This window comes from Delphinapterus leucas, chromosome 16, assembly GCF_059928025.1.
Source record: "Delphinapterus leucas isolate spDelLeu-1000000601 "Yukka" chromosome 16, BTC_Dleu_Yukka2, whole genome shotgun sequence".
NCBI lineage: Eukaryota > Metazoa > Chordata > Mammalia > Artiodactyla > Monodontidae > Delphinapterus > Delphinapterus leucas.
This window is the reverse complement of record NC_143144.1, coordinates 23,428,264-23,455,064: the sequence shown is the minus strand read 5'-3', so window position 1 is coordinate 23,455,064 and position 26,801 is coordinate 23,428,264. Positions and strand designations below refer to the sequence as shown.

At 40.0% G+C, this 26,801-nt stretch overlaps 1 protein-coding gene and 1 long non-coding RNA gene across 2 annotated transcripts in view; one reads left to right on the top strand and one right to left on the bottom strand.

The window, feature by feature from the left end:
• LOC149747233 (uncharacterized) overlaps positions 1-26,801 on the top strand; it is a 100,483-nt gene that overhangs the window by 34,028 nt on the left and 39,654 nt on the right. The window lies entirely within an intron of this gene.
• MYPN (myopalladin) overlaps positions 1-26,801 on the bottom strand; it is a 67,728-nt gene that overhangs the window by 27,165 nt on the left and 13,762 nt on the right. Inside the window, exons 2-8 of the mRNA XM_089897575.1 lie at positions 24,459-24,634; positions 21,251-21,302; positions 18,015-18,129; positions 16,811-16,882; positions 9,944-10,085; positions 5,723-5,869; positions 4,864-5,236 (exon numbers count right to left, since the gene is read on the bottom strand). Of these exons, the coding sequence (XP_089753701.1) occupies positions 4,864-5,236; positions 5,723-5,869; positions 9,944-10,085; positions 16,811-16,882; positions 18,015-18,129; positions 21,251-21,302; positions 24,459-24,634 (1,077 nt within the window). The remainder of the gene's footprint in view (positions 1-4,863; positions 5,237-5,722; positions 5,870-9,943; positions 10,086-16,810; positions 16,883-18,014; positions 18,130-21,250; positions 21,303-24,458; positions 24,635-26,801) is intronic.

The window sequence follows — 26,801 nt, the reverse complement described above, 5'->3', positions numbered from 1 at the left end:
AAAACTAAGTAATCTTAGAAAGATAAGGATGAAAAAAAGGGGCCAGGAAGTCATTTCGTATTGATTGATTCTTATTTTCCTTTAGCTCCCATTGAATGAAAACTAAAAACCAGCTTTTAATTTTAAGTAAGACTTTAAACAGCATGTTAGCCCTTATCATTTAATGCAGTATATCGGATCGTAGAGGGTCACAAACTTTAAACATAATGATATATGAGATACAGCATCGAATAGTTTTGATTATCTAAGATTCTGGAAGAACTCATTTGAGAATAATGTCTCCTTTTGTTTGACAGGGTTTTTTTCCCCAAATTTTATTAAACTGTCTTGTTTCAGAAGGGATTTAAAACAGCTGTTTCAATTTGCTTATTCATGACATAAGGGCAAGGTGTCAATTCCAGTATTCAACAAACTTTTATTGAATCTTCTGTATGTTTACTTTGCTAGGTACTGTAGGAGATACAACCATGTCTGGGATAGTATGAGCTATTCAGGGCTCAAAAACCTTACTATACATATATGTAATACAAATACCCAGTGGTTATTTACAGGTAACATATGGAACTTACTATTTAATAATGAAGGTACAAAGTGCAATGAAAGAATAAAGGAAGGAAAGGTTAATTACAAAGCATACAAAACCCTGAGCAACCTCTCTAATTCAAAATAACGCCTATCATAAATTGCTATAAGCTCAGCTGCTCATTTCTTGTTGCTATGAGGATTTCTGAAACAGGTTTGTACCCAGTTTTCTTTCTGTAGATTATCAACTCTCCTGGGTTCCCTGAAAATATCTTCTCTTTTGCCACAACTTAGCTCAAGCATGATGCTCAAGAATATGCCCTCTGCAGACAGATAGACTTAGGTCCTAATCGTGGCTCTGCCACTGATTATGTGTGTGGTTTGGGGAGGTTTCTAGATTTTTCTGACCCTGATTTCTTCATAAGTAAGATAGGAGTAAGTAATACCTCTTCATGTTGTTGTGAGAATTGATAGATAAATCACCTAAATCAGATAAGTGATCAATAAATGGTGGCTATTATATTTTTCAGTTTCTGAACTACAAATATCAGTTTCAAGATTTGTAAGAAAATTAGAGTTTCAGAATTATAAGGATGTTTCTTGATGTGGTTTCCGGAATACAAAAGAATTTCTTAGGGATTTTTTTTTAAATTAACATCTTTATTGGAGTATAATTGCTTTACAATGGTGTGTTAGTTTCTGCTCTATAACAAAGTGAATCAGCTATACATATACATATATCCCCATATCTCTTCCCTCTTGCGTCTCCCTCCCACCCTCCCTATCCCACCCCTCTAGGTGGTCACAAAGCACCAAGCTCATCTCCCTGTGCTATGCGGCTGCTTCCCACTAGCTAGCTATTTTACGTTTGGTAGCGTATATATGTCCATGCCACTGTCTCACTTCATCCCAGCTTACCTTTCCCCCTCCCCGTGTCCTCAAGTCCATTTCTTAGGGATTTTAAATGGTTGAGATAAAATGTCAAGGCTTAATGACAAACACAACAGAACAACTTGGGCTACTGTATCAAATAGTTTTGAAAGCAATTTTGGCAACAACAACTTGGGGCAGTGTGTGCTGGAGCCAGCTCTCGATGGCTGTGGAGGGCAGGTTGTATACACCTCATCCCAGTTCCCAGTTTAATGACTTTTCTTTAGTAGCTCGAAATCAGCCATGGTGGGAGGAAACTGGCAAATGCTACAAATCAGGGCTTCCCCGCCTCTGCCGGCAGTTAAAACATTTGCTAGCACATTGCTGATTAGGATAACTAATTCTGGGTAAATAGGTCTCTGCAGTCAGCTTTTAGCTGTGGTTTTGGCAGTGGTAACTATGCTGGTTGTGCATTAGATCACCCAGAGAGCATAAAAGACAAACCTTACTGATTTAGGCACCACTGGCCAGAGAGTCAGTTGGCCTGGGAAAGGATCCAGGCATAGTTATTATAATCTTTTTAAATGTGGGTCAGTTCTTAAACTTTAGTGAACCTCAGAACCCTCTGGAGGGCTTGTTAAAACGTAGATTTCCAGGCCGCACCTCCAGAGTTTCTGATTCGGTAGGTCTTGAGTGGAGCACGAGAATCTGTGATTCTATCAAGTTCCCAGGTGATGCCAGTGCTTTGAATAGCAAGGCTCTGGGTGATTCTTGTCTGCGTCCAGGACTGAGAACCACTGCTCTAAAGAAACACTTGCCCCAAAGCATAGGCTTACCCAGTACATTCTGATTTTAGTCTGACATTTTACTCACTTTAAATGTTAATTCTTCTATTTTTTTCCTGGCTGTGGAGGGGTGTGTGTATGGGGCTGGGTGGGGTGATAAAGGGTTGTAACTCAGGTTCTCCAACTTTACACCCGTACTTTCCAACCTGGCTGTACATTAAAATAATCTGTGGAGAGATTCTCATTCAACTGGGATGGAAGGCATAAATATTTTTCAAAAGCTCCACATTTCATTCTAGAGTGTGGCCAGGATGAAGAGTCACTTCTCTAAATAGCTTAATATTCAAGCTGAAAATGTCAAAGTCTGAATTATCTAGGCTTTGATGATACAGTGTTGAAAAATGACAGCTTCCCTCTCTGTTGCAGTTTTAAGATCTATAAGAATTCTATTTTTTGTATGAATGGCAAATTGAAGGAACAAGCAGAAAATTGTATCCTCACGATTATTGAGTCAATATATTTTAACATAAAACCTAAAAGCTTAAAACCAGTAAGAAGACTTTGTAGGCATGTGGATTCACAAAGGGTGTGTGTGTGTGTGTGTGTGAGTGAGAGAGAGAGGGGTGATTATGCACACGCATATTCATACCTCTACTAATACAAACCTATATTCACACAATTAGGTGAAAATTTAAGGAAGACAAAAAATATTAAAGAATTATATACTGCTGAGGACTGGATTATTAGAGGGTGTCATTACATAATTTAGTAGAAAGAATTTTTATATTCATTGAAAGTTTCATGTGGTAGATACTGCTGGCTGACTACTTAATTCTCCCCTTTGTAAAGGAACTTGATTTTACTCATGGAGGCAACATGTGCAGCTAAAGACCACACTTCCCAGCTTCCTTTGTACTTAATATACCATGTGACTAAGTTCTGGCCAATGAGATATAAGCAGGTGATTTTGGGTAAGTCCTAAGAAGGCTCCTTTAAAGGAGAGTAATTGGACTTCTACCAATTTGCCTTTTCTGCTGCTTGAAATACAGACAGGATGACTAGACCACCATCAGCCATCTCGGAGGGCACTTGGAGAAGAAGCCAGTGCTAAAGATGGCAGAGCAGAAGACTGGGTTCTTAGTGACTATGGAGCCATCATAACAGCCTGAGACTGCCCATCTAATTCCTTTATTTGAGAGAAAACTAAACCCTCATGTGTTTAACTCACCATTAGTTTGGGCTTTCCGCAACGTGAAGCTAAACCTAATCCTAACTGACATACCTAATAGCCCCCAAACAGTCCCTGGGTAAGAGGAGGCCCTGCAAAGGAGGCAATTGATTGTTTGGGGTTACCTGTTCTCACGACTCCTTTCTCTGCGAACTGCCTTCACACACAGTTCTGATTTGATCCATTTGACTCTTCTTCCCTCCAAATGTAAGTGCTCTGCACCTGACGAGGCTGGGCTGATTGGTATTTGGAATTGAGCTGCTGAGCACGATTTAGTTAGCAGTGGAACTTGACACAAATCGTGACAAGACATGCCATCATGGGCCAGATATGAATTGATGAGTCTTCCAAGAGAGAAGAGTAGAGTGGATATGCAAAGAGGAAACAAGGAGGTGCTCAAGACGGAGTGTGAGCAGGGGACAGAGGCTGGACTGACCATGTATGTGATCCTAGCTCTTAACTCCCTGCTTCTCCTTCTCTGTGCAGGACCTGGCTGTGTTTTGTTGCCCGTTGCTGCTTATATCCCTACAATAACCTCTTCCCTTCTTCTTACTTTAAGTAGATTCCTATTTCCTGTAACTGGCAGAACTTTGAGGGGACAGAGATATTTCTGGATGTGACCCGCATGTTTTGTAACATTTAATTTTATGCCCAGAATTTCACCTTGTGTGTTAGTGAGAAAAATATAAAACTAAGCAACATGAACTGCTTCCAATGAATGTCAGCACTGAGAAACACACGATGGGAGTGCTACTACTGTAGATTTTATTGTTGATATTTAAAGGTTTATGTAGTTATAAATGTAATTTTTATCACTTTGATGTGTGGATCAGACAGAACATAATAGTAGTATCCTATGGATGCACATTAAATTTTGCAACATGACTCTGATGAATGCTCTCTGGAGGGTTTGGGTGACAACTGCCTCAGACTCCTGAGGTGACTCTGGTTGGTGGTCACCATGCCATCCTTAGAGGATGCTTCACTTCCTTTGTAATTTCAACCCATTACATTTATATGAAGCCTGTGGTTACTACAGCATATCTAGCCATATCAAGGAACTAACTAAAAAATACTAGGTATCTTTTCTCTAATGACTACAAAAACTTAAGTTAAAGCAGAAATGGGGAATAGAAAGATGAAATTTCACACTGTAAAGATTATTAGACATGAGAAAGGGCTTTATAAGAAGAGTGTAGAAGTGCTTCACCTGGAGCCCTCTAATGTTAGACATCTTTTTGAGCTAGTTTAGGAGTAACATTTCTTGGAGGTAGAATGTGAATAGTAAGGATGAAAGTGATAGTACACTTACACTGATGTAAGGATTATGATTTACAAAGCATTTAATGTGTGTTTTCTCATTTCATAATTTCCCTTTTTAGCTCCATCATTTTTAAGAAGGGCAGAGTCAGAGAAGGTCACAGGCACTCTTGGTTATCCATTCTAATTTTTACTTACAGTTTGGGTTTGGCCAGAACCGGAGGGGGCTCTTTGACGGGCGAGGAAGGCTCAGGGATTTTTGCTGACTGTCCATTGAATTTCTCCTGGAAGGAATCAGGCCTGGTCTGGTTGGTGGTCACCATGCCACCCTCAGAGGATGCTTCACTTCCTTTGTCATCTTCAGGCAGGTTGAAGTGGACACGGAGCCCGATCCTTGAGCTGGACCGGGGCTCGTTGTGATTCACCAGAACGCCTTCCAGTTTGGGTTTAGGGAGTTGTTCCACAGAAGGAGGCTCTGGGTTGGGTGGGGATGACTGTTGCTCAATAACAGCCAGGTTGGTGGTAGAGTTGACTGAGTGAAGAGACCCATTGTTTCTGGGGTCTTCATTTCCTGAAAGGATGATAACAGGACCTGAGATGTTAGCCTTACTCAACAAGACTGAGATAGGATTATAACCCTGAGACAGGGCATGTATCCAACCCAGGCGAATGTGCTAATGGAAATGCTTGTCAAAAACAGAAAACACAATCTGGGACATTAAAGAATGGTAAGGATACAGGAAAAAAAACAAAAAAAAAACCTAAAAAAATCTAAGTACCATTTTGGAAAGAATTTTAGAAGTTTAGGTAAGATCAAGGAGATGTTTTCTTTGGGAGTATAATAAATAACAGCAGGATAACTGGGGTGGTGGTGATAAATGCAATGAGAAATTGAAAACTGGATTCTGTTCAAGGACACTTTCCTCAATAATTCAAAAAATTTTAGGAGAGCCAAGCTAGCTTCATATGAAAAGCAGTAAGAGAGGGTAATATACATTGTCCATACTCATAATCAAAGTCATAGTCTAAACTGTTCTGGCATTGAAAGAGCCCTTACCTCTTACATCTAGCTGTGCAATGCTTGACACTGTGCCGTATTTATTGCTTGCAGTACAGGTGAAGCACCCAGAGTCTTCTGCAAATACCTCAGCAATGACCAAAGTACAGATCTCCTCTAAAGCCAATAAAGCAGAATGGTTACTGACTTATTTATGGAAATGGAATTATGGAATTTTCTAATATTAAATGGTGATTCCATAAAAGTCAATAGAAGAAGCCGATTATATTACTTGTTTGAAAACACTTAGTCCAATTATTTGATTGAATTGACTGATTAGCAGAGTAAATGAGCCAAAGGAAGTAAAATGAATAACTCCATGCAGACAATCAACAAGAGGATTTAATGATAATATAATGCATATTATGGATTTGCAGATTATCTGTTTTTATGTCATCAGTCCAGATGTCAAAAATAGGACCAAGAGGGCTTCCCTGGTGGCGCAGTGGTTGAGAGTCCGCCTGCCGATGCAGGGGACACGGGTTCGTGCCCCTGTCCGGGAAGATCCCACATGCCACGGAGCGGCTGGGCCCATGAGCCATGGCCGCTGAGCCTGTGCGTCCGGAGCCTGTGCTCCGCAACGGGAGAAGCCACAACAGTGAGAGGCCCGCGTACCGCAACAAAAAAAAAAAAAAAAAAAAAAAAGGACCAAGAAACAATGAACTTAAAAATCACAGAAACAAATTAGGATTTACAGCAAAAATAGGTCTGTGTGAAATACCACTCTATTCTTTTTTTTTTGCAGTACGCGGGCCTCTCACTGTTGTGGCCTCTCCCGTTGTGGAGCACAGGCTCCGAACGCGCAGGCTCAGCGGCCGTGGCTCACGGGCCCAGCCGCTCCGCGGCATGTGGGATCTTCCCGGACCGGGACACGAACCTGTGTTTCTTGCCTCGGCAGGCGGACTCTCAACCACTGCGCCACCAGGGAAGCCCTACCACGCTATTCTTGCTAAGGTGGTAGCATGTGACACACAATTCTGGTCAATAAGATATTAGGGAAAATCTCCTGGGGAGTTTCTGGGTAAGTTTTTCTTGCCTTTTAAAAGGGGTAAAAGAGAGCGTTTTTCCCTATTTTTGCTTTTGGATGTTGTCATCTGCATGTAATACCTAGAACTGTGGCAGCCGTCTTGGGTATATGAGTAGAACCAGTCTAAGAGGATACTCTGAAGATGACAGAATGGGGAAAAAAAAATAAAAAGCTTGGCCCCTGATGATTTCTGAGATGCTAAATTAACCAGTCTCAAGACTACCATTTCTTAGGGCATCATGCTATGTAACAAGATACATTTTTCATGTTGATTAAGCCATTTATGGTTAGGTCTTGTTTACGTGCTGCCCACAGAATCCTAAATGATGGAGAGGCAAAGTTTGGTTTTGGTACCTCTATGTCCTTTCTCTGAGTCTTATGCTTCCTTCTCTCTGTTCCCTTCCCAAACATTTGCACTCTCATCTTTCAGCAACCTGCATTCGGAAAATGATCTGATAAATTCATTCATACTACACTATACCTGCCTGATAAGATATAGTATTCTGTCTCCAAGGGGTATTTGCTTTATCCAAGGTGGAAAGAAGAACTCTCTGAACATGAAATTTTAGATCATGGAGCTGAGACTTGTTTTGAGCAGGGACCCCTTTTGGGTGACTCTGAAACTATTTTCTGTATGAGACTGCCTAGTGAAAAAGCTTGCTTTGGTTGAAAGTATCAAAAGCCTGAAATATTTTCAAAGGGAAAAATGCTTCTCCACTACAAGCAATGCTAGAGCCAGAGCACTCTGGTCTTTACTGTATCCCCAAGGGCCTAGTGTAGGGTTATGCAACATGGATATTCAATGTCTACATCGAGAATGCCCTTCCATTCAGTTTTCAGAAGCAAGAATTATAATAATGAAATTCCAAACCATCACTCTTACCCATGGGCACAAATACAATCTTATTTTTCAGGGTGATCATAGAGAGGACATTCAGATGTTTATGCTGTGTTTTGTGAGCAACTTGTATTTTCTAGAGGTAAGAGCTTCCATGTGTCATCTTAATATCCTCCCAACCAAATCTAATAACATCATAAACATTTTATTGATTCTGTGAATTTCAAAATCTGATGCATAACTTTTGAGATACATAGGCTGTGGAATTGGAATTGATAGCATCATGGAAATTGCTCTGCCCAGTTTAAGGAGGTCATGAGTAGGGGCCAATGAAAGAGGGAAAATATTCCTAAGAAACATTCCTCAACAACGCAGAACTAACTACATTCACATTAGCTATTGAATATATATTCCAAACTTGCACATGCTTGCCTTTCCTTCTCCTACAGTCATAGCTAGAGTTGGCTTCGATCTTCTTTGTAAAACTTTTTTTCTTGACAACAGTGTAATTTCAATATGTTTATTATATATTTCAAGTCACGGATCACATACAAATGAAATTAAAGTTAAAATGATCTTTACCTGGCTCTGCCATGGATCGAGGTTCTAAAAGAAAAAAAAATTAAAAGATTCTGAGCATTTATTTTACTGAGAGGTGATATTTTTATCAGAAGCTTCCTATAGAAGTGTCTTTTGCATACTCATGAGTAATTTGACGAGACTAATCTGTGAATTTTAAGTAAAATGACCTAAGCACCAATGACCTTGACAGGGATAGGATCATTATCACAGAAGGGCAGCAAGAGAGCTGCTAACTAAATGATGTGGCTGTATCTTGGGACATACTTGGGTTCCACTTGGGACACATAAACCTTAGGTGAGGAAAAGTTACTGAATTAGTTGGGATTCAGGATGACTTGCTTTTATTGTACCCATTCAGCCTGACCTGAAAAAGTTTGTGAAGACTGAGAGATCATTCTTGGCTTTGGGCTCTCACATCCTGATATAATGTAGCGTAGACCTCCTGCCCTAAGGTTTCTAATATTAAGAGCCTCAGGATAGATGACAGGTTCCTCAGGAGCAGTTCTTTGTCTTAAAATTCTTTGGCATTCCTGAAGGTGCCCGCTTGGTACTGAAAACAGGTGCTCAACTAAGGTTTATAGAATTGCAGGCACTCAAGGAATAGTTGTTGAATTTAGTTACATTCTTCTACACTGATAGAACTAGTGGAGGTTTTTTGCCTCAGCTTAAACGGTATTCAGAATATATCATTGTTGTTAAATCTGATAGTAGTTTGATTCATATTATCTATTTTGTGATAGGCAGAAACAAATTAACCAAGAAGCAAATAATTTTCAACATATTTTATGACTGAAATGGGTCAAGGTGAAAGCACTGCATGACAAGAAAAGAAGAATTAACCACTTGGATATATAAATAATTCTTACAATAAAAAGAGTAAAACCTCAATAAACAATGAACAAAGGATATAATAGGTAATTTTAAAGTAAATTCAAAGACCCAATAAATAGGAAAAAAAAGTTCCTTTCCACATCTCATTAGCAAAGAGCAGATTAAAACAAGTATTCCCATTTGGGACCTATAAAATTAGTGAAGACTTAAAAAATGTTTAATACCCATTGATAGTGAAGGTATAAGACAAAAGAAGTTCCCATATGTTGCTGGTTGTAGTAGAATGTAATTGAAACAGCATGTGTCCCAGTTCAACTGGGATGATCTGGTTTATTCCTGGGATCTCTGTGTAATGATTACTAGCACCCTCTGTTACTCCCCAAGGTGTCCCAGGTTAGATCATCAATTATATAATCATCCTAAATTTAGTTCAACCTTTTTGGATGGCATTTTGATGATTTATATTAAAAGCCTAAAAAAAGGTGAATTTACAGTAGCAATTCTAGTACTCAGATTTATTCATAGATATTCACAAAGATCTTCTCTGTTAACAAGCTTTGAAATATAGTTTCTAATAGTAAAAATTTGTGGACAGTCTACATTTTCAACAATAGGAGAGTAAGTAAATATGAAATTGATTGTATCAACTTATTTTTAAAAGTAAAAAAGTGCTATATTAATATGGAAAGATGTTCATGAAATGTTGAGTGAAAAAATCAATTTACAAAAAAAATTTATTTTTATTTAAAGAAAATATATGCATGGAAAAATTTTTGGAGAATATATACCAAAATATTAATAGGGTTTAGTTTGGTGGAGTATAAGTGTTTTTTATTTTATTCTTTTTATTACATTTTAATTAGTTGTTAAAAGTTATAAAAATAAATGTATACAATAAATCTATAAAAATTATCAGAAAAATAATTTTAAAGCACCAACTTACTTTTCTGTAAAATTCTAAAATCTGGAGAATCTTCTATCAAGGTTCCTTCTCTATACCACTCAACTTTAGGAGATGGAGCTCCTTTTACTCTGCATTCAAAGACAACTAGCTGACCCTCAGAGGCTGATAAATTTTGTAACATCTGTAATGAGAAGAGTATTGTTAGAACCAAAAAGTATATATTTTTGGAATCTACTCCCAGTGCTGAATTTTCGAAAAAGATACCATTGCCTCCATATTTGGATTTTCTCCATATCTTGTACATTTCCAGCAGCTTCAATTCTGTGGATGTACATTGAATCTATTTTTTTAAATTAATTAATTTATTTATTTTTGGCTGCATTGGGTCTTCCTTGCTGCGCACAGGCTTTCTTTAGTTGCGGTGAGTGGGGGCTATTCTTCACTGCGGTGCGCGGGCTTCTCACTGCGGTGACTTCGTTACAGAGCACGGGCTCCAGTAGTTGTGGCATGTGGGCTCAGTAGTTGTGGCCTGTGGGCTCCAGAGCACGGGCTCAGTAGTTGTGGTGCATGGGCCCAGTTGTTCCGCGGCATGTGGGATCTTCCCGGACCAGGGCTCGAACCTGTGTCCCCTGCATTGGTAGGCGGATTCCCAACCACTGGGCCACCAGGGAAGTCCCTGAATCTGTTTTTAAAGACAGAATCATCTGAGTGCATAGGAAGCTTTTTCCTCACTAGCTTCTTCCTTTTCCTCTCTGTTGCAGTGCCAGAAAAATTTATTGAATACTAGATGAAACATTTTGAGGGTTTGCAAAAATACTAATATTTGGTAAAGTAATTCTGCTTCCTTTAAGAAAATGCCCAAGTAGAGTTTGGTTTTCAGAAATAATAACAATTTAAAAAATCTGCAGTGAATATCTACTAGGTGTATTCAGTATGGAAGTAATGTATATTTTTCCACACAAGACTGTTCCACAAGGTGGACTATCTCTGTGGCCTAAGTAAGTGACTGTTTTCTTGGCTTTGCCTTGCCTACTTTCTGTAGTCCTGGAAATTGATGTTTGTTTTGCTATTTTCTTTTCCTTATGTGTTCTTCACAGGATAGCCTCGATGTCTGTTGAGGGAGGTAAACAGTGACAATCTCTATGAAATCATAGTCACATGTGGAGTCTTAGGTCATGGTAAAATATGTCATAATTTTGTGAAGGCATTGTTAAATGCTCTTTCACGCTTCCCCCCCAAAAAAGTTCACAAAAATCACTTTCCATCGTAAAATATTGGTATATTCTATAATAGATGCTATGGGAGACTGGAACTCACATTTTCCTTTCACAACTTGTCTTTCACTCATCATGATTTGTGAGCTTAAAGTCACACATACGTTTGTGTAGTTGGTGCTTCATTTGATTATGAAATGCTCCTTTGGCATATATGTGGGCACATTTTTATTTTAATATAGGCCTAAAGATGATAAACATGGAAAGGCTGTGATTAACTTTCTCTACAAGCTCTATCAGCAACAAATGCTGCAAGGCTTTCCCATTATTACAATTTGGGGTCTGTATTTAGGACATATTGGCTCTTGCTTTGGAGAAGGGGAAGGCCAGTAGTTTTTTTGCTTTTGTCATTTACTCTTACAAATATCTTGTGATTGTTTATAGCTCTTAACAATATATGATATTTTGTGCTTAGACCTATCATATTTATGGTGTTTATTTTAGGAATACTGGGGTGGGTTTAACCACATGGCTTTAGCTGTAGTAGGAGACTTTTTACCTCAGAAGGATGTGTTAGTTGATATTGTGACGGCCAGGGGGCGCTATAGTTCGGAGTTAGTGTTTTGTTCTTTTTTTGCATTCCCAAATTTGTTTGCTGAAGGAATTCAGTCTGTGATTTTCACAGAGTGGTTGCTGAAGTAATAAGGAACTATTTGATTAAAAACCTGGTTATTCCTTGTCTACCCCAAAACAGTAGCTTCTAGTGATAAGAATGGAATGTTCTCAGTAAGCAGGGAGCATCAATGAGTCTTGGGTGCTCCTGGCAAGCTGGTGAATATGCCCTCCACCCTGACATCTGAGCAAATTCTGTGCTAAGATGGTAGTTTTGGGGGCCCATTGAAAACTTTAATGACAGTCAGACATCTCCCTGGGATTCATACATAATGGAGTTACGTTCCTTCTTGAGGCAAACAAATAAGAAAACCAAAGCAAAAAAAGTGGTGGTGGCAGAAGGGATTGAATGAATAAAATATGGCACATTTAAAAAATGGATGTAGGGCTTCCCTGGTGGCGCAGTGGTTGAGAGTCCGCCCTCCGATGCAGGGGACACGGGTTCGTGCCCCGGTCCGGGAAGATCCCACATGCCGCAGAGCGGCTGGGCCTGTGAGCTATGGCCGCTGAGCCTGCGCGTCAGGAGCCTGTGCTCTGCAACGGGAGAGGCCACGACAGTGAGAGGCCCCAGTACCGTAAAAATGAATAAATAAATAAATAAATAATAGATGTAAGCAGAATGAGGTCAATCTACATTCTGACATGGCTTGAGGTTCAGATATATGAACCAATTCTCAATCTGCAGAGGTTACACCAAGGTCCTGCTTGCAAAAGGACCTTCTTGAGAGAATATGTTACAGTTGAGACCAACATTAGTTGGTTGTAATTATTCACTTGAAATTGAAGGCCAAAACCTGTGTTCTATTGGAGAGTCTAGCCAGATACCTGAGATACTATAGTTCTAGAATATGCCAGCTAAGGGACTGTGATATGAGATGGAAGCTCATTCCAGTGTGACACGTCGTCAATACTCAGTAAAGGAGTTGCCAGGGGTCATCTTACAAGGCACTTAGAAAAGGTTGTTGAAGGTCATAATTTGAAGGACAATGATAGTTGTTATTGCTGAAAACTGTGCTTTTCTACAAAAGTCTCATAAGAAGAAATCGGCTCACATTGCTGCACATCCGGTCCAAACCAGTTACACCATTTGAACATAGTTTAGATGGGGCCGTGTTCAACACAGCAGTAGGTCTTAGGCTGTTACTAACGGCACATTGTGTAAGACTTGATCATATTTATCTTGACTTCACTGAAGACGAATAAGACATGAAACATTCCCCAACTAGCAAAGATTAAGTTGGTCTTAACTAGGAATTATGGATCTGAACTGAAGTCCCTATAATGAAAAGCCTGCAACCTCCTGCAGTAAACAGCATCCAAAGTGCAAATCTGTCTTGTGTGTCATCACCATACTGACCATCCAGGAAGACATTCTTTGTAGGATGACTTGACAACACAGAGACCGGAGAAGCATGTCTTCCACGGCCATTTGACATTGGATTTTTTCTCTACTCCTAACAACACTCTGAAGCCACAAAGTGATAAAAGCAATAATTCCTTCTTAGCTGAAATGGAAGCAGTTCACCACAGAATAAATATAACTATGTTCCCGCTTTGTGCCAAGCTCTGTGCCAGGTGCTGTAAATGTGAGTTGAAAGGACACAGTTCCTGCTTAGTAGACCTATACCCACAGATATAACGCAGGGACATCCTTGAGAAAAGGCATCTCCCTTATTGGTTAAAAGATATCAGCTATAAGGTTCATATTGTCACTTTATTCTTTTTTTAAATCCAGTTGCTATTTTTGCACCTTGGGAGATGCTGGAAGTGAATGTTATAGTGCTTTTAGACTGGAGTTGGATCACAGCAGTTTTTACTGATAAAGAACCGTTTGATTGAAGACCTTTTTGCCCCTATATTGTCACAGGTGCCCAGTGCAACAGTTGAGTCAGCGAAGTCTCTGGAATTGTCAGGTTGTGGACAGGGGCCCATGTAATCTTCAGGAATCTAGAGCCAACCACTGTACCTGTCATTTCAGGGTTTCCTGCCTCAGCTATTATATAATGAAGTGCCATTCCTCAAATTCTCACTTCCCCTGCCCCCTTGCACTCTTCAAATTACTGCTGAAGCAGCTGGAGCCAGGGCTGCAGCCTTGAAAGCCTGCCAGAGCAGCTGCTGTTGGAGCGGGAACAGTGATAGGAGTAAGATTCTAATTTGATCATCTACCTCCCTTCACACTCAAGGAGTGTGAGCACTGTTTTCCCCCCATAAACAGAGTGAAAGTTTTTGATACTGTATAGAGGATGGAGGATAGTCTATCTACATAAAATATTTTAAAAATATAGGTATCCTCTATAGGTAGAGCAGTGAATTAGCATATGGGACCCCAGACTTCTTTCAAACTCTACCACTGTTTTGCTGGGCAACCCTCATTTTCATTTTAACCTTCTTTAAAAAGAAGATAATACCAGTACTTCCCTATCACCAAAGGAGGTACAAGGAGTTAAATAAAACTCTGCTCTCTAATCGTTGCTTTCAAAAGAATGGCTTCTTGCCATTATTGGCAGAGAAATAATTGTTGGGCAGTATAGAAAGTGAGTCATAGGGATTGGAATGCCAGAAGTCCCTAAAGAAGTAAACAGAGCAAGGAATAACCTGAACAAACATATGCCAGTGATCAGTTATCAGGGCCTGTGCCACATGATTACCACCATCAGTGGCTCTGACTCAGAAATTTTCTAATGTCACTGGCAGTGACGATGACCTCAATCCTACCATCACTCATGGAAACTAATGCAAGCACAGCATTGCTGATAAGTCCCTCTGGAATCTGAGCCACAGCCTATGCTAGTGCCCTACGTCTGAACAACCCTGATCCCATTTATGGAGGCAAAAGCACACTTCCCGAGGGCTGAGAAAACCTCACCAGAGTTTGAGTCCCTGTACTAGGGACTGTTTTCCCACCATGGATCTAATGTTTTTGCAGATTTATCTAATTAACAACATATACTAATGACTAATTACCTTCCCCATTTTTATTTATCAAAGGCATATATGTATCTGCAAATCAGAGCGTCTAATTAGAGGGAGGTAATCAGTCACCACCCAAAAGCAGCTAAACTTGAGGCCAACCAGTCCATGAAAATTAAATGTAAAGAATAGGCTTTAAAGTCCTATTAGGCTTTTCAGAATGATAAAAATGGCTTTGGACCTATTATAACCATTATGGACTCCTATGTAGACATCAGAGATAGCCTTCAAGGCGCTTGGGAGAGACAGAAAACTAAACATCTTTATTATTGTGCTAAATGTTGTACCAGAGGCATGTACCAGGTGATGTAGATGCAGGAAAGACAGAGCACCCAAAAATATTTGAAAGTGTGGAGGGAGATAAGGACACCTCTTTGCTGTCTAGCTGGGCAGATGGTGTTGAGGAGACGAGTGGAGGAGATGTCAGTTTGGGACTGGGTATAAATTATTCTGTGATTTAGTTGCCTTTGAAGAGTCAGCATTGCCTGACAAAGGGTGTGACAAATAGGCACGACAAATTAAAGTGTCCTGATTTCTCGGCCTTTAAAGCTCTGTTTTAAGGCTAGGTGACTTAGCAGTGAACTAGGAGACACTTAGGGGTAGCTCTGTTAGCTACATTACACACACGCGCGCGCGCCCGTGCGCGCACACACACACACACACACACAGGTCTACTTATAACTCTTCATCCAAGTCTGGTATTCACCAAATCACAACATGTTGCTTTCCTACCTGAAGTCTTTGAGAATAGCAAAACTTAAATTCCGAAAGCGGTTACAAGAGACAAACCTGAAAAATTGAGAGGCATCTTGTTTCACATAAGAATGTTTGCCAACCTGATACAGTTATGGATAAACATGTCTCACTCTTAGACTCTGCTTGATTTTGGAAAACCATCTTGGATGAGCTGATATGGTGGAACGTCACTAAAATGGATGTTTCTGTGGAAGTTGTGAATTTAGCAATACTTTTAGGATCAGTACTCACTGGAAAAGACATTTTTTTTTTTTCCACTTTGCTCTATAGCATGATTTCTCAGCCCCAGGACTAATTGACAGTTTGGGCTGGATAATTCTTTGTTGCAGGAGGCTGTCATCCCGTGTATTACAAGATGTTTAACAGTATCTCTGGATGCCAGCCCCCTGTTGTGAAAATCAAAAAAACGTCTCCAGACATTGCCAGATGTCCTTCGAGGGACAAAATTAACCCTGATTGAGAACCATTTCTCTAAATCATACTTCTGAGTGGATAAAATTTCTTTGGGCTTAAGTTTGGTATTCATTACAAACAATAAACTGTAAATCCAGGCATAGACTCCATCCATGTGGTTTTCATAATACCAAAACAAATCCAATATGACTCAGTTTTGCACCTTTGAGTTTATTGTCCTGGGCAACATATAAACTAAGTCTATGTTATATAAGGGAAAGAACAGTAGACAGAATTGGGACAACTTGTTTCTAGTCCTGATCCGGCCACTTGCTAGTTCTGTGACATTGGATACATTGTTTAATCTCTCTGGCCCTCCCTTGGTTTTTTCATTTGTAAATGAAAGTGCCTGAGTAAAATTTCCAGTTCTAAATACAAAGATTATGAGACTCAGAATTTGATGCCACCACAGTAGTTGATACCATGGATTAGAAAAAGAAAGCTCTTTGTTCTAGAGTGAGGCTTTGTATTAAGCTTCTTAAGAGCATGTAACTCCATCTCCTTGAATACCAAAGACATCCAGAGAAACCCTTGGATAGTAAGTGCCTAGAAGTGTATCACCTGACCCCTAGGTGTGGCTACTGTGTTTAAAAGCAATAGGATGGCCATAGAGATCAGTGTGATGAGTGGGGATGACCTTTCCCTTATTATACAAACTAATATTAGAAATCCGCAACTTGGAGCGACATGGTAACAGCTACCACAAAAACCCAAATCCTATCCTGTACTTATAAGAGACCAACATCCTGAGATAAAATCAGTGAATTTTGAATCCTACAACTTTGTTTGGGTATTGTGGTGTGTTTAAAGCCATGACAGAAAGAAGTTATAGTTTGATTACCTTTGTAAACACAGGAGCTGCAATGATAGGTTTTCCATCCAATCCTTGCAGGTAGTTGGGAGGGCTCTGACACTGTTAGAAGGGAACCAACAATAGATTCATTGTCACTGGGATTATCAGATAGGTAGGTAGACAGATGATAGATAGGTATAACGCAGCTAAAGAATTTGGTGTATGAAATTAATCTAAAACCAAAGACTGACGTCTTCTAAGTCTATGAATTGCAGACATGAAATTTCATGCTGAACTGATTGTATTTCTTTCTAGGTCATGGTGGCCGTAAATACGTGCTGGCCATCCCCACCCCCTCACATATAGAGCTATGTAATGAACCCTAACCCCCTGAAGAGGTTCCATAGACCCCTGAGGCTCCATAGATCCGTTTTGAAGCTACTGAATTAGAACTAAAATGTGACCCCTCTGCATTACTAAATGGGTCAGATAAGTACTTTAAGATTTTTTTTTAAAGGTTGTAGATCTTTATATCAATATTTATATTTAAATATATCAATAACACATTACAAGTATGTTTCTATTAGTATGATTTCATATTTTTAAAGCATATGCATACTATACATTTATAGATATGCATAGAAAATGCCTGGAACTGTCTGCTAGAAATTAATAACAGGAGGTACCTCTGAAGAGTGGGGGCAGAGGAGTCGAACCTTGACTAAAGTTTTTACTTAATATACTTTCTGTATTTTAAAAATGTTTTTACAATAAGCATCACTCTTATCATCATCATCACCATTGTTAACTTGAAGGATGAGAGACTTTGAGGTTTTCTAAAAATTAATTTCATGGTTGCTCTATCTTAGAAAGTAGAATTTTTTTTTTTAATAGCTCCATGAAACTGACTTTCATGATACAGAGTGTCTTGGGCCAGTGTGAGAGCTGGCAGCCCATTGTATATGTAGTCAATGCCCTTCATAAAGCTGGAATATCAGAGACTAATTTGTAGAGTTTCTTTTGCTATAAACTTTGCCTATGAAGTTAGAGAATATGTTCCCAAAGCCGGGGGAACTACTGATATCATACATCAGAAGCACAAAGTGATTATCATGACTATAGAAGTGTGTTGCCCAAGGTCATTATGAAGTTGCAACAGAGGAGAACATGATCATGCCATACAAGATGGTCATGGTCACAGTGCCTGCCTGTCACAATCCATGGCGCTTGTGTTTCACTTAGACCCTTGTACCTGCTGAATGGTTGACACACTGGGCTGGGCCACCACAGGCTGAGCTTGGGGTACTGCTGAAGGAATGGCTGCAGAAGTAGTGGGAGGGGATGACACCTCACTTGGCTTCTGGATTCTGAGAAGCGATTAAAATATACATTATAAAACAGACCTATCATTGTTGTGAAAATCCTTTCAGAAATGCTTACAGAAATCTTCATTCAACAATATTACACAAACATTTACTGAGGGCTTTGCTACACCCTTTGTTAGGCAGTGTAAACAGGAAGATCATAAGACACCAGTTCTGTCCTTGAGTTAGCTGCTGTCGGCAGAGCTGGGGACTCCAGCATACTCTCAACTCACTGAGATTCAAGACAAGTGCTGTGACAGAGCATGTGCAGAAAATTGTTTGAGATCTGTTTTGGTTTTGCCCTCCGTGTTTTCCCTCCCCCTCCTATTTCAAGTAGGAGGCCAGGCTTTGTAAATCTTTGCTTCTGGGATTCTGGCATGGCAAAAAGCAGAAATAGCCTGAGTCAATGAGCTCTTCAGGTTTTACACAAATTAAATTAAAGAGATCGTTTGAAGGGCAAGGGAGCCAGAAAGTATTCTTGAGAAGGCTGCAGAGGGTAGATTATTTCAGTTTTGTTGTGGGGAAGAGAGAGGTCCAGGGATCTTGCCAGAGAACCTAACAAGAGGGAGAACCTGAGTCCAGAGGGGATGACAATCCCTCGATTAAAGGCTCCCAATCTTGCTAAAGATATCAGTACCCAAACACATCAGGAAGAAACAAAGCACTAGACTTGAAGGGACCTTGAGATCTGGGACATGAGCCTCTCACCCATAACCTGTGGGGATAGATGACCAATGACAGGATGGGCTTTCCTTTTGTCTAGGTGTTACCTCTCTCTGCCTCAGCTTTCTCATCTGTAAAATGAGGAAATAATAATTCTTACCTCATAGGGTTTTTGTGAGGGTTAAATAAGGTAATTCATGTAAGATGCTTAGAGTAGTGTTTAATATCAAACTGTATATCTACATCTCTGTATCTGCTATATCCCAGGAATCTTTGCACAAATTTGGAGCGGGAAAGGGACACCCAATAATGACTGATTGAATTTTTTCCCAGAGCCAGGTAGGATGGAATCTCAGAAGCAGAATCATTTGATGATATAGAGGCTATCAGTGTTCCTGAAGCATCTGTCTTCTTCTTCTACAATGTTAGAATCCCTGATTTCTTTACATAGCTACTCCAAATAAAGATTGCATTTCCCAACCCTCATTGAAGCTAGCTGTGGCCACATGCCTACTTTCTGGTCATGGGATATGAAGGATAGTGATATATGTAATTTAAGAGAGATGACCTTAAAAGGGGAGTAGGGTATGTCCTTTATTCCTTTCAATCTAAGAAGATGAGGCCACATCTTAGAATGAGGTGAAGCAGAAAGCTGGAAGCAGACCAGAACCCAGTGGAATTTGGAGCTGTTTTACCAGCCAAATTCATATTTTTATGTAAAGGAGAAAAATATTTGTCTTATTTAAGTTACTGTTATTTGGGGTCACTATTACACACAACTGGAGCTAAATCCTAACTACTACAAGTAGATTTAAAGAAAATGAACAAATGAGATATTTCTTGCTTATTTAAGTTCGTATATCAAACTCATACCCATTAGGCTCTAATTCATACCCATGTTATGAGAGCCTTGAGGAAGGAGCGATGTATGTGCAATGGCAGAGGAGCTTATTATAGAACTTGACTGGGCTTTGAAGGATAAATAAGAGTTTGCCAGGCAGAGAAGATATGTCATTCCTAGCAAAGTGAACAGCTTGAACGAAGGGGTGAAAATGAACCACACATTGTTTGAGTGAGATGGCAGCCATGTAGAGAGCCTGAGGTGGGGGATTGGGGGAGGAGGGGCAGGAAAGCCTGGTTGATACTCTATTGAATAAAGCTTTGTATGCCCACGTTGAGATTTTTTAAAATGTCGTTTGTTTTGCGTTTGATTTTTATTTTCCCATAGGTAATAATTTTTTTAAGTCGGGAAAATGATAAGATCATAATTATCTTTGAAATGGCTGTATGTAGTTTGGAGACTGTAAAAGAGAAAAAGGTTGGAGTATCTGTAAGGAGGGGACTGGCATAAAGAGACAGGAAAGAAGAGGAACTGAACTGAAGCCATGAGAATGATAAGGAAGAGAGTTAAAGGGAGAAATCATTTACTCTGGTTATGAATTTTCATGTGTGCACAAAAGCTAAAAGCAAATTATCATTCCAAAGTAGGCATACCCCCCACATTTTGAAGAATAAGTCATGATTTCTGCCCTTAAGAGCTTGCCTTCTGTAGGAGAGGAAAGAATATGCAAATTCAGTTATCGGCTCCTTAACCTGTCTTCCATACATTGCCCATGTTTCAGGTAGTCTCAAGGGATGGCTGTTGTGTCTGTTTCTAGTTCCCATGCCTTCTGTCCACAGTCTCCTCTTCCCGAAACACCCTTTCCTCCCTTGTTCGGGGGTGTCCACCTACTGCTCTTTTAAGACCCAGCTCAAGGTCACCAACTCTGTGAAGCCTTTCCTGATCTCTCTTTCCCTCCCCAACCAATAAAGAGCCCTTTGTGCCAAGTCCTTAAACCCTGCACATGGTTATATCATAGTCTATTACACTTTATTACTCTTACTGTCTATATGTGTGGTATACATCTTTTGCTATATTTGCTATACATATATTTCCCTCTCCTAGACTGTGAGCCTCTTGAAGGCAGGAAGCATCTGATTTTTCTTAGTACCCAGTGCATCTAGTGAAGTTCTTGGTGTAGAGGACGTGCTTAGCCAATGGTTGTGGAAAGTAATGTAACTTTGTTCACTACCCAATACAATCGTTTAGCAAAAAGGCTGTGTCTTGCCCAAATCACTCATACATATAATTTTTGTTCACCAGACTGTGTGTTATTTTGAATACTATTACTTAGTTAGAAAACATGAATTTTTTTTAACCACTGAGTTATTTGTTTTTTACTTTTTACATATAAGTATGATGATATTTCATACGTGATACTTCATTTTTAAAATATTGGGAATATTAAAATTAATCTTTTAAGCAGCAACAAGCAAAAGTAATAGCATTTTCTCCAAATCCACCCAATCTTATTTTTTTTTTGAGGTCAAACCCTGGAGACCCCCTCTTCAAGTTCTACTAAACAATTAGCAGCTTTCTCAGGACCCGAGGATGCTAAATAAGATAGAAAATTGGAATTACCGATTCATTTCGTCCTTGTTAGGGTCCCCTTCTGAGTCAGAAGAAGAAACCCCTGAAAAAAAAAAATAAGACATGTAATTAAAAAAATTTTTTTAATGTATTTATTTATTTTTTTATTTGGTTGTGCTGGGTTTTAGTTGTGGCTCGCGGGCTCCTTAGTTGTGGCATGTGAACTCTTGCGGCATGAATGTGGGATCTAGTTCCCTGACCAGGGATCGAACCCAGGCCCCCTGCATTGGGAGTGCAGAGTCCTAACCACTGTGCCACCAGGGAAGACCCCTAAAAAAATTTTTCTTAAACTGGTTCCTAGGCATTTGAAGACCTATAGAATTTTAGACCTAGAAATAATCTCAGTGATTCCCTAAACTAACACCTAGTTTATAGATGAGGAGCTAGACCCTTAGTAGTTGAAGTACTTGCTCAGGTCACATGGCTAGTTAGTGACAGAGTTCAAATTAACTGGCCCAAATTCCACGTGTTCTTGTATATAAAACACCTGCTGATGCCTTTAGACTAACAGAGCAGTCTTTGCAGACCTTCTGTGGTGTCCATAAATCCTCTTGCTCTTGGCCTACATAGATTAAATAAAAGAAGGGATTACATTAGATTCCAAACGTTGTAGGTGTAGGTGATGCTCTTCCATCCAGTCCTAATATTAACAAGTCACATTTCATCTTGGGAGTGGGGGTGTTTGAAGCTCTGTTACTACAAATTTTTAAAAATCAGCTATCCAATCTCAGCACTGTTAGCAGAGCTTTGATCCTGGCTTTGCTTCTCAAGATAGTGAATTCCAGGAAGATATCACATAGCTAAATCTGGAGGTATTTATTGTACTCCAGATATTTGAGGATGAAAACATGTAACACACTTCTATTCATATATTATTCATTGTTATTATCATTATTCATTCATCTCTTCAATAAAAGTTTATTAAATAACCACTATGTACTTGGTACTACATAAGGTGTTGGAGATATAAAGAAGAATGAGACAGTTCCCGCCTTTATACCATAATAATACAATATTTAAGTGCTAAAAGCAAGGCATACATAAGGTATTAGAGATGATAAAAGTACTAAAGAATGGCTCCCAGGGCTTCTCTGGTGGTGCAGTGGTTAAGAATCCACCTGCCAATGCAGGGGACACAGGTTCGAGCCCTAGTCTGGGATGATCCCACATGCCGCAGAGCAACTAAGCCCGTGCGCCGCAACTACTGAGCCTGTGCTCTAGAGCCCACATGCCACAACTACTGAAGCCCATGTGCCTAGAGCCCGTGATCCGCAACAAGAGAAGCCACCGCAATGAGAAGCCCGCGCACCGCAACAAAGAGTAGCCCCCGCTCGCCGCAACTAGAGAAAGCCCGCTCGCAGCAACGAAAACCTAACTCAGCCAAAACTAAATAAATAAATAAAATAAATTAAAAAAAAAAAAAAAAGAATGGCTCCCAGAAAAAACTCAGAGGATGAGATAAATAGGGACAAAAACTGAGGTCAATATACAAGGTAAATAAATTGATTTGTTCCCTAAAATTAGTCATCTAATTTTGGTCCTGATATAAATGCCTTTCCAAGGCTCCCAAATGGTCTCCCTGCTTCTGCTCCTTTTGGTATATTTTCAACCAGGAGCCAGAGTGGCCCTGCTAAAAACTAAGTCCGATCATGTCACATCTCTGACTAGAATCCTCCAGAGCTTCCCATCTCCTTCAGAGTAAAAGTCAGGTCCTTGGAGTGACCCGTGAGGACCTACATGACCTGCTCACCTGCTTCCTCCCACCTTCACCCCATCTTGAACTTCTGATCTCAACTGCTCATCTCCGTACCCTAAGACAGACACACTCCCTCTTCTGGGCCACTGCACTTACTGATTTCTCTGCCTAGAATGTTTTTCCCTTGAATATCTATCTTTGTGGCTCACTCCCTCAGTTCCTTCAGGTCTTCATTTATATGTCACCTGGTGAGTGAGGTCTTGTACATCCGCCTGTACACACACACACACATGCATGCAAACACACACGCCGCATATATACATACACATACTTCCTATCCCTTTTCCTTGCTTTCTATTTCTTTCATATGCTTATATATGCTGTAAGATAACAGAAAACATATATTTTGGTCTCTGCCCCTGGTTCCCGGCACAGAGCTTCAGCCTTATAATTCCCTAAGTGATGAGCACTTAGGAGCATCTCTTGTTCTAATACTTGTCTTTGACCAGGTCCCTGACACAGGGCTCCTAAAACTCTAATGAATTCCTATGTGATGAGAGCACTGGAAGCATCCTTTGTTCTAATGAGGTGACTCGGGATGGCTCCTGGGTGCGGGCTGGTCACCCGAAAACCAAGCCATAATTTTGACGCTTGGAATTTTCAGCCCCACACCTCATACTCCAGAGAGGGTAGAAGGGCAGGAAATGGAGTTAATAGTTGATCATGCCTGTGTGAGGACACCTCCATAAAATTCTAATAGTATGGGGTTTGGAGAGCTTCTAGGTTGGTGAACGTAAGCACACTGGGAGGGTGACGCACCCCAACTCCACGGGGACAGAGCTCCTGTGCTCAGGACCCTCCCACCTCGCCCTATGTATCTCTTCATCTGGCTGTTCATCTATATCCTTTATCACACCCTGTAGTAAACCGGTAAAAATAATTGTTTCCCTGAGTTCTGTGAGCGACCCTAGCAAATTAATTGAACCTGAAGAGGGGCTTGTGAGAACCTCCAATTTGTAGCCAAGTCAGACAGAAGTTGTGGGTAACCTGTCCACCTACTGCGTGGGATTGGCATCTGAAGGGGGTGGGGGTGAGCAGTCTTGTGGGACTGAGCTCTTAACTTGTTGGATCTGACACCATCTCCAGGTAGATGGGTCAGAATTGAGTTAAACTGTAGGAAACCAAATTGGTGCCGTGAAGAATTGCTTGTTGCTGGTGTGGGAACCACCTCCCCCATGAGACACACACACATTGAAATTGATGATCAGAATCATTTCATGTACCTAACATATTATATATTTTATTTATCTCATTTATTTTCTGTCTCTTCTATTACAATGTAAATGCCATCTATCCACGAACCTAGGGATTTTTGTCTGTTTGGCTCACTGCTGTTATCCCCACTGAAGAGTGTGTGGTAGAGCAGGCCCTCAATAAATACTTATTTATTATAACTATATATCTTACTAGTAAGTGCCATGCTCCAAGAGTATTTTGCTTTACCTTCTATGTAAATCTCAGCAGAAGTTGAATCTGTCCCATAGATGTTAGAAGCAAAGCAGGAATAGCGTCCTGTGTCCTCTTCAAAGGCTTCAGCAATGGTCAGTGAGTGCAGTTTTCCTGCCTGGATGATGTGAACGTCTGGGGAATTTTCAAGCTCCTTGCCTTCACAGTACCACCTGCAAGGAAGAACATTGGCATGACTGAAATGTGAGAATTAATAACATAAATGGCTCCAGATATTCCCTGAGAAGAAAACTGTGGCAAACTTAGAGTCAGAACATTAAACAGTCCATTATTATGGTGTAATTTGGTTGTAACGATGAGAAGGAATGGCAGGATTCACAGTGACACTTTTTTCAGGAAATTAGCAAGTGGCTCCTATTAAGAATGATACAACTGAAAGAAGAAATTGAAGTGATGCAGCCACAAGCCAATGAATGCCAAGGAACACCACCACCAGAAGCTAGAAAAGACAAGGAAGGAGTCTTCTCAGAGTTTCAGAGGGAGCACAGCCCTGCTGATACTTTGATTCTGGACTCCTAGCCTCCAGAAGTGTGAGACAGTAAATTTCTGTTGTGTAAGCCATCAAGTTTGTGGTACTTTGTTATAGTAGCCCTAGGAAACTAAAACAGGGGGCAGGAAATAAGATATAGTCATGGTGTTTGCATATGCGTAAGGAAAACTGGAAAGAATGGAATGAAAATCAAAGTGGCTTCCTATTGGGGTGAGGGGAAACAAGATGGATGAAGACAGATGGGGTGAGGTGTCTCAGTGTACCACTTTTTAGAATTGTTTTCATTTTTAAAGTAATAATTATTAATCAACATCATATTAAAAAGAAATTAGGTGGAGACGTTACCATTATTCAATGTCAAAAATTAAGGAGTCCTGGCAATCGTTAATCTTTATTGTAATTTGAGATCTAACCACTCAGTGCTTGAACCCCTCCCTCCCACCATTTATAAAGCAAGATTCTAAAGCACATTTAAGAAAACTCACCTATTCAATGGCTTCCCAAGAGTTAAGCTTTTCTCTGCTGTTCCATAAGTATGTCATATTCACCCCTACATTCGAGCCTCTGCTCATGTGTTTCTCTCTAGCTGAGATTCTCTTCCTCACCTTTCAGCTACTGCAAATATAACTCATCCATCAGTTTGGCTCAGGTATCACCTTCTACGCAAAGCACCTTTTACCATCAATTCTCAATGATTGTTTACCTTTTTCTTTTTAAACTATACTGTGTCATGCAAGGCTTGATTATATACTGTCTTTTTTTTAAATAGCTCTTTATTGGAGTATAATTGCTTCACAATACCATGTTAGTTTCTGTTGCACAACAAAGCGAATGAGCCATATGCATACACATGTCCCCATATCCCCTCCCTCTAGGTCATCGCAAAGCACTGAGCCCATCTCCCTTATACTGTCTTTTATAATCCTCTATTTGGGGAATCTGTCTTGTCTCACCAATTTCACTAAATTGTAAGTTCTTTGAAGGTAGGGACGGTGGCTTACAAGCTCATGCAGCATCCACACTGCCTAGTCCAGTTTTCTGTACACTTTCTCCTTTGGCCATTACCTCATCCCTTAGTTTCAATTATCACCTCTACTTGGGATAACATTCATCCCAGCTCTGACTGCTGGATCCCTTCTCTCATCATTCTCCCTTTACTGTGTTGCAACCACATTGGTCTTCTTTCTATTCTGTGAACACATTAAGCTACTCTCCATGTTAGGATTTTTGTACTTCCTGAAATCCTTGTCCCCCAGTCTTTATAAAAATAGGCCCTTCTCATCAGTCAGGCCTCAGTTCAAATGTCACCTCCTCGGAGAGGCCGTCCCTGAACCTCTTCCTAATGTAGCTTCTTTATCCTCAGACACTCTCACATTATCCTCTTGTGTTATCTTCATAGCACTTATTATTATCTGAAATTATCTTATATGCTTGCTGACTTTGTTATTATTTGCTCCCCCTACTGTATTATAAACTCCACGAGAGGACCTTGTCAGTCTTACCAATATAATCCCACACTTACAGCAGCATCCCGGCACATAGTAGGTATGCAGAAAAATTGTGTTGGATTTGTTGAAAGACCAAATGATGGAAAGAATTGATAGTTAATATTTCGTAAGTATTTTATTTGCTTCATCAAATTCTCTGCCATTGTTTGATCTGTTGTGGCAGCAGCAGTACATGCAGCTGCTGAAATGGGTTTCTAAATCTTCCAAAGCATGAATCTCAGCAGGACCCCATGGAGCTTGTATGAACAAACCGTCAGAGCAAGGTAGTTGTAGATACAAATAGTGAATGTCCAGAAAAACATGTGTTTATCTTTACTCTCT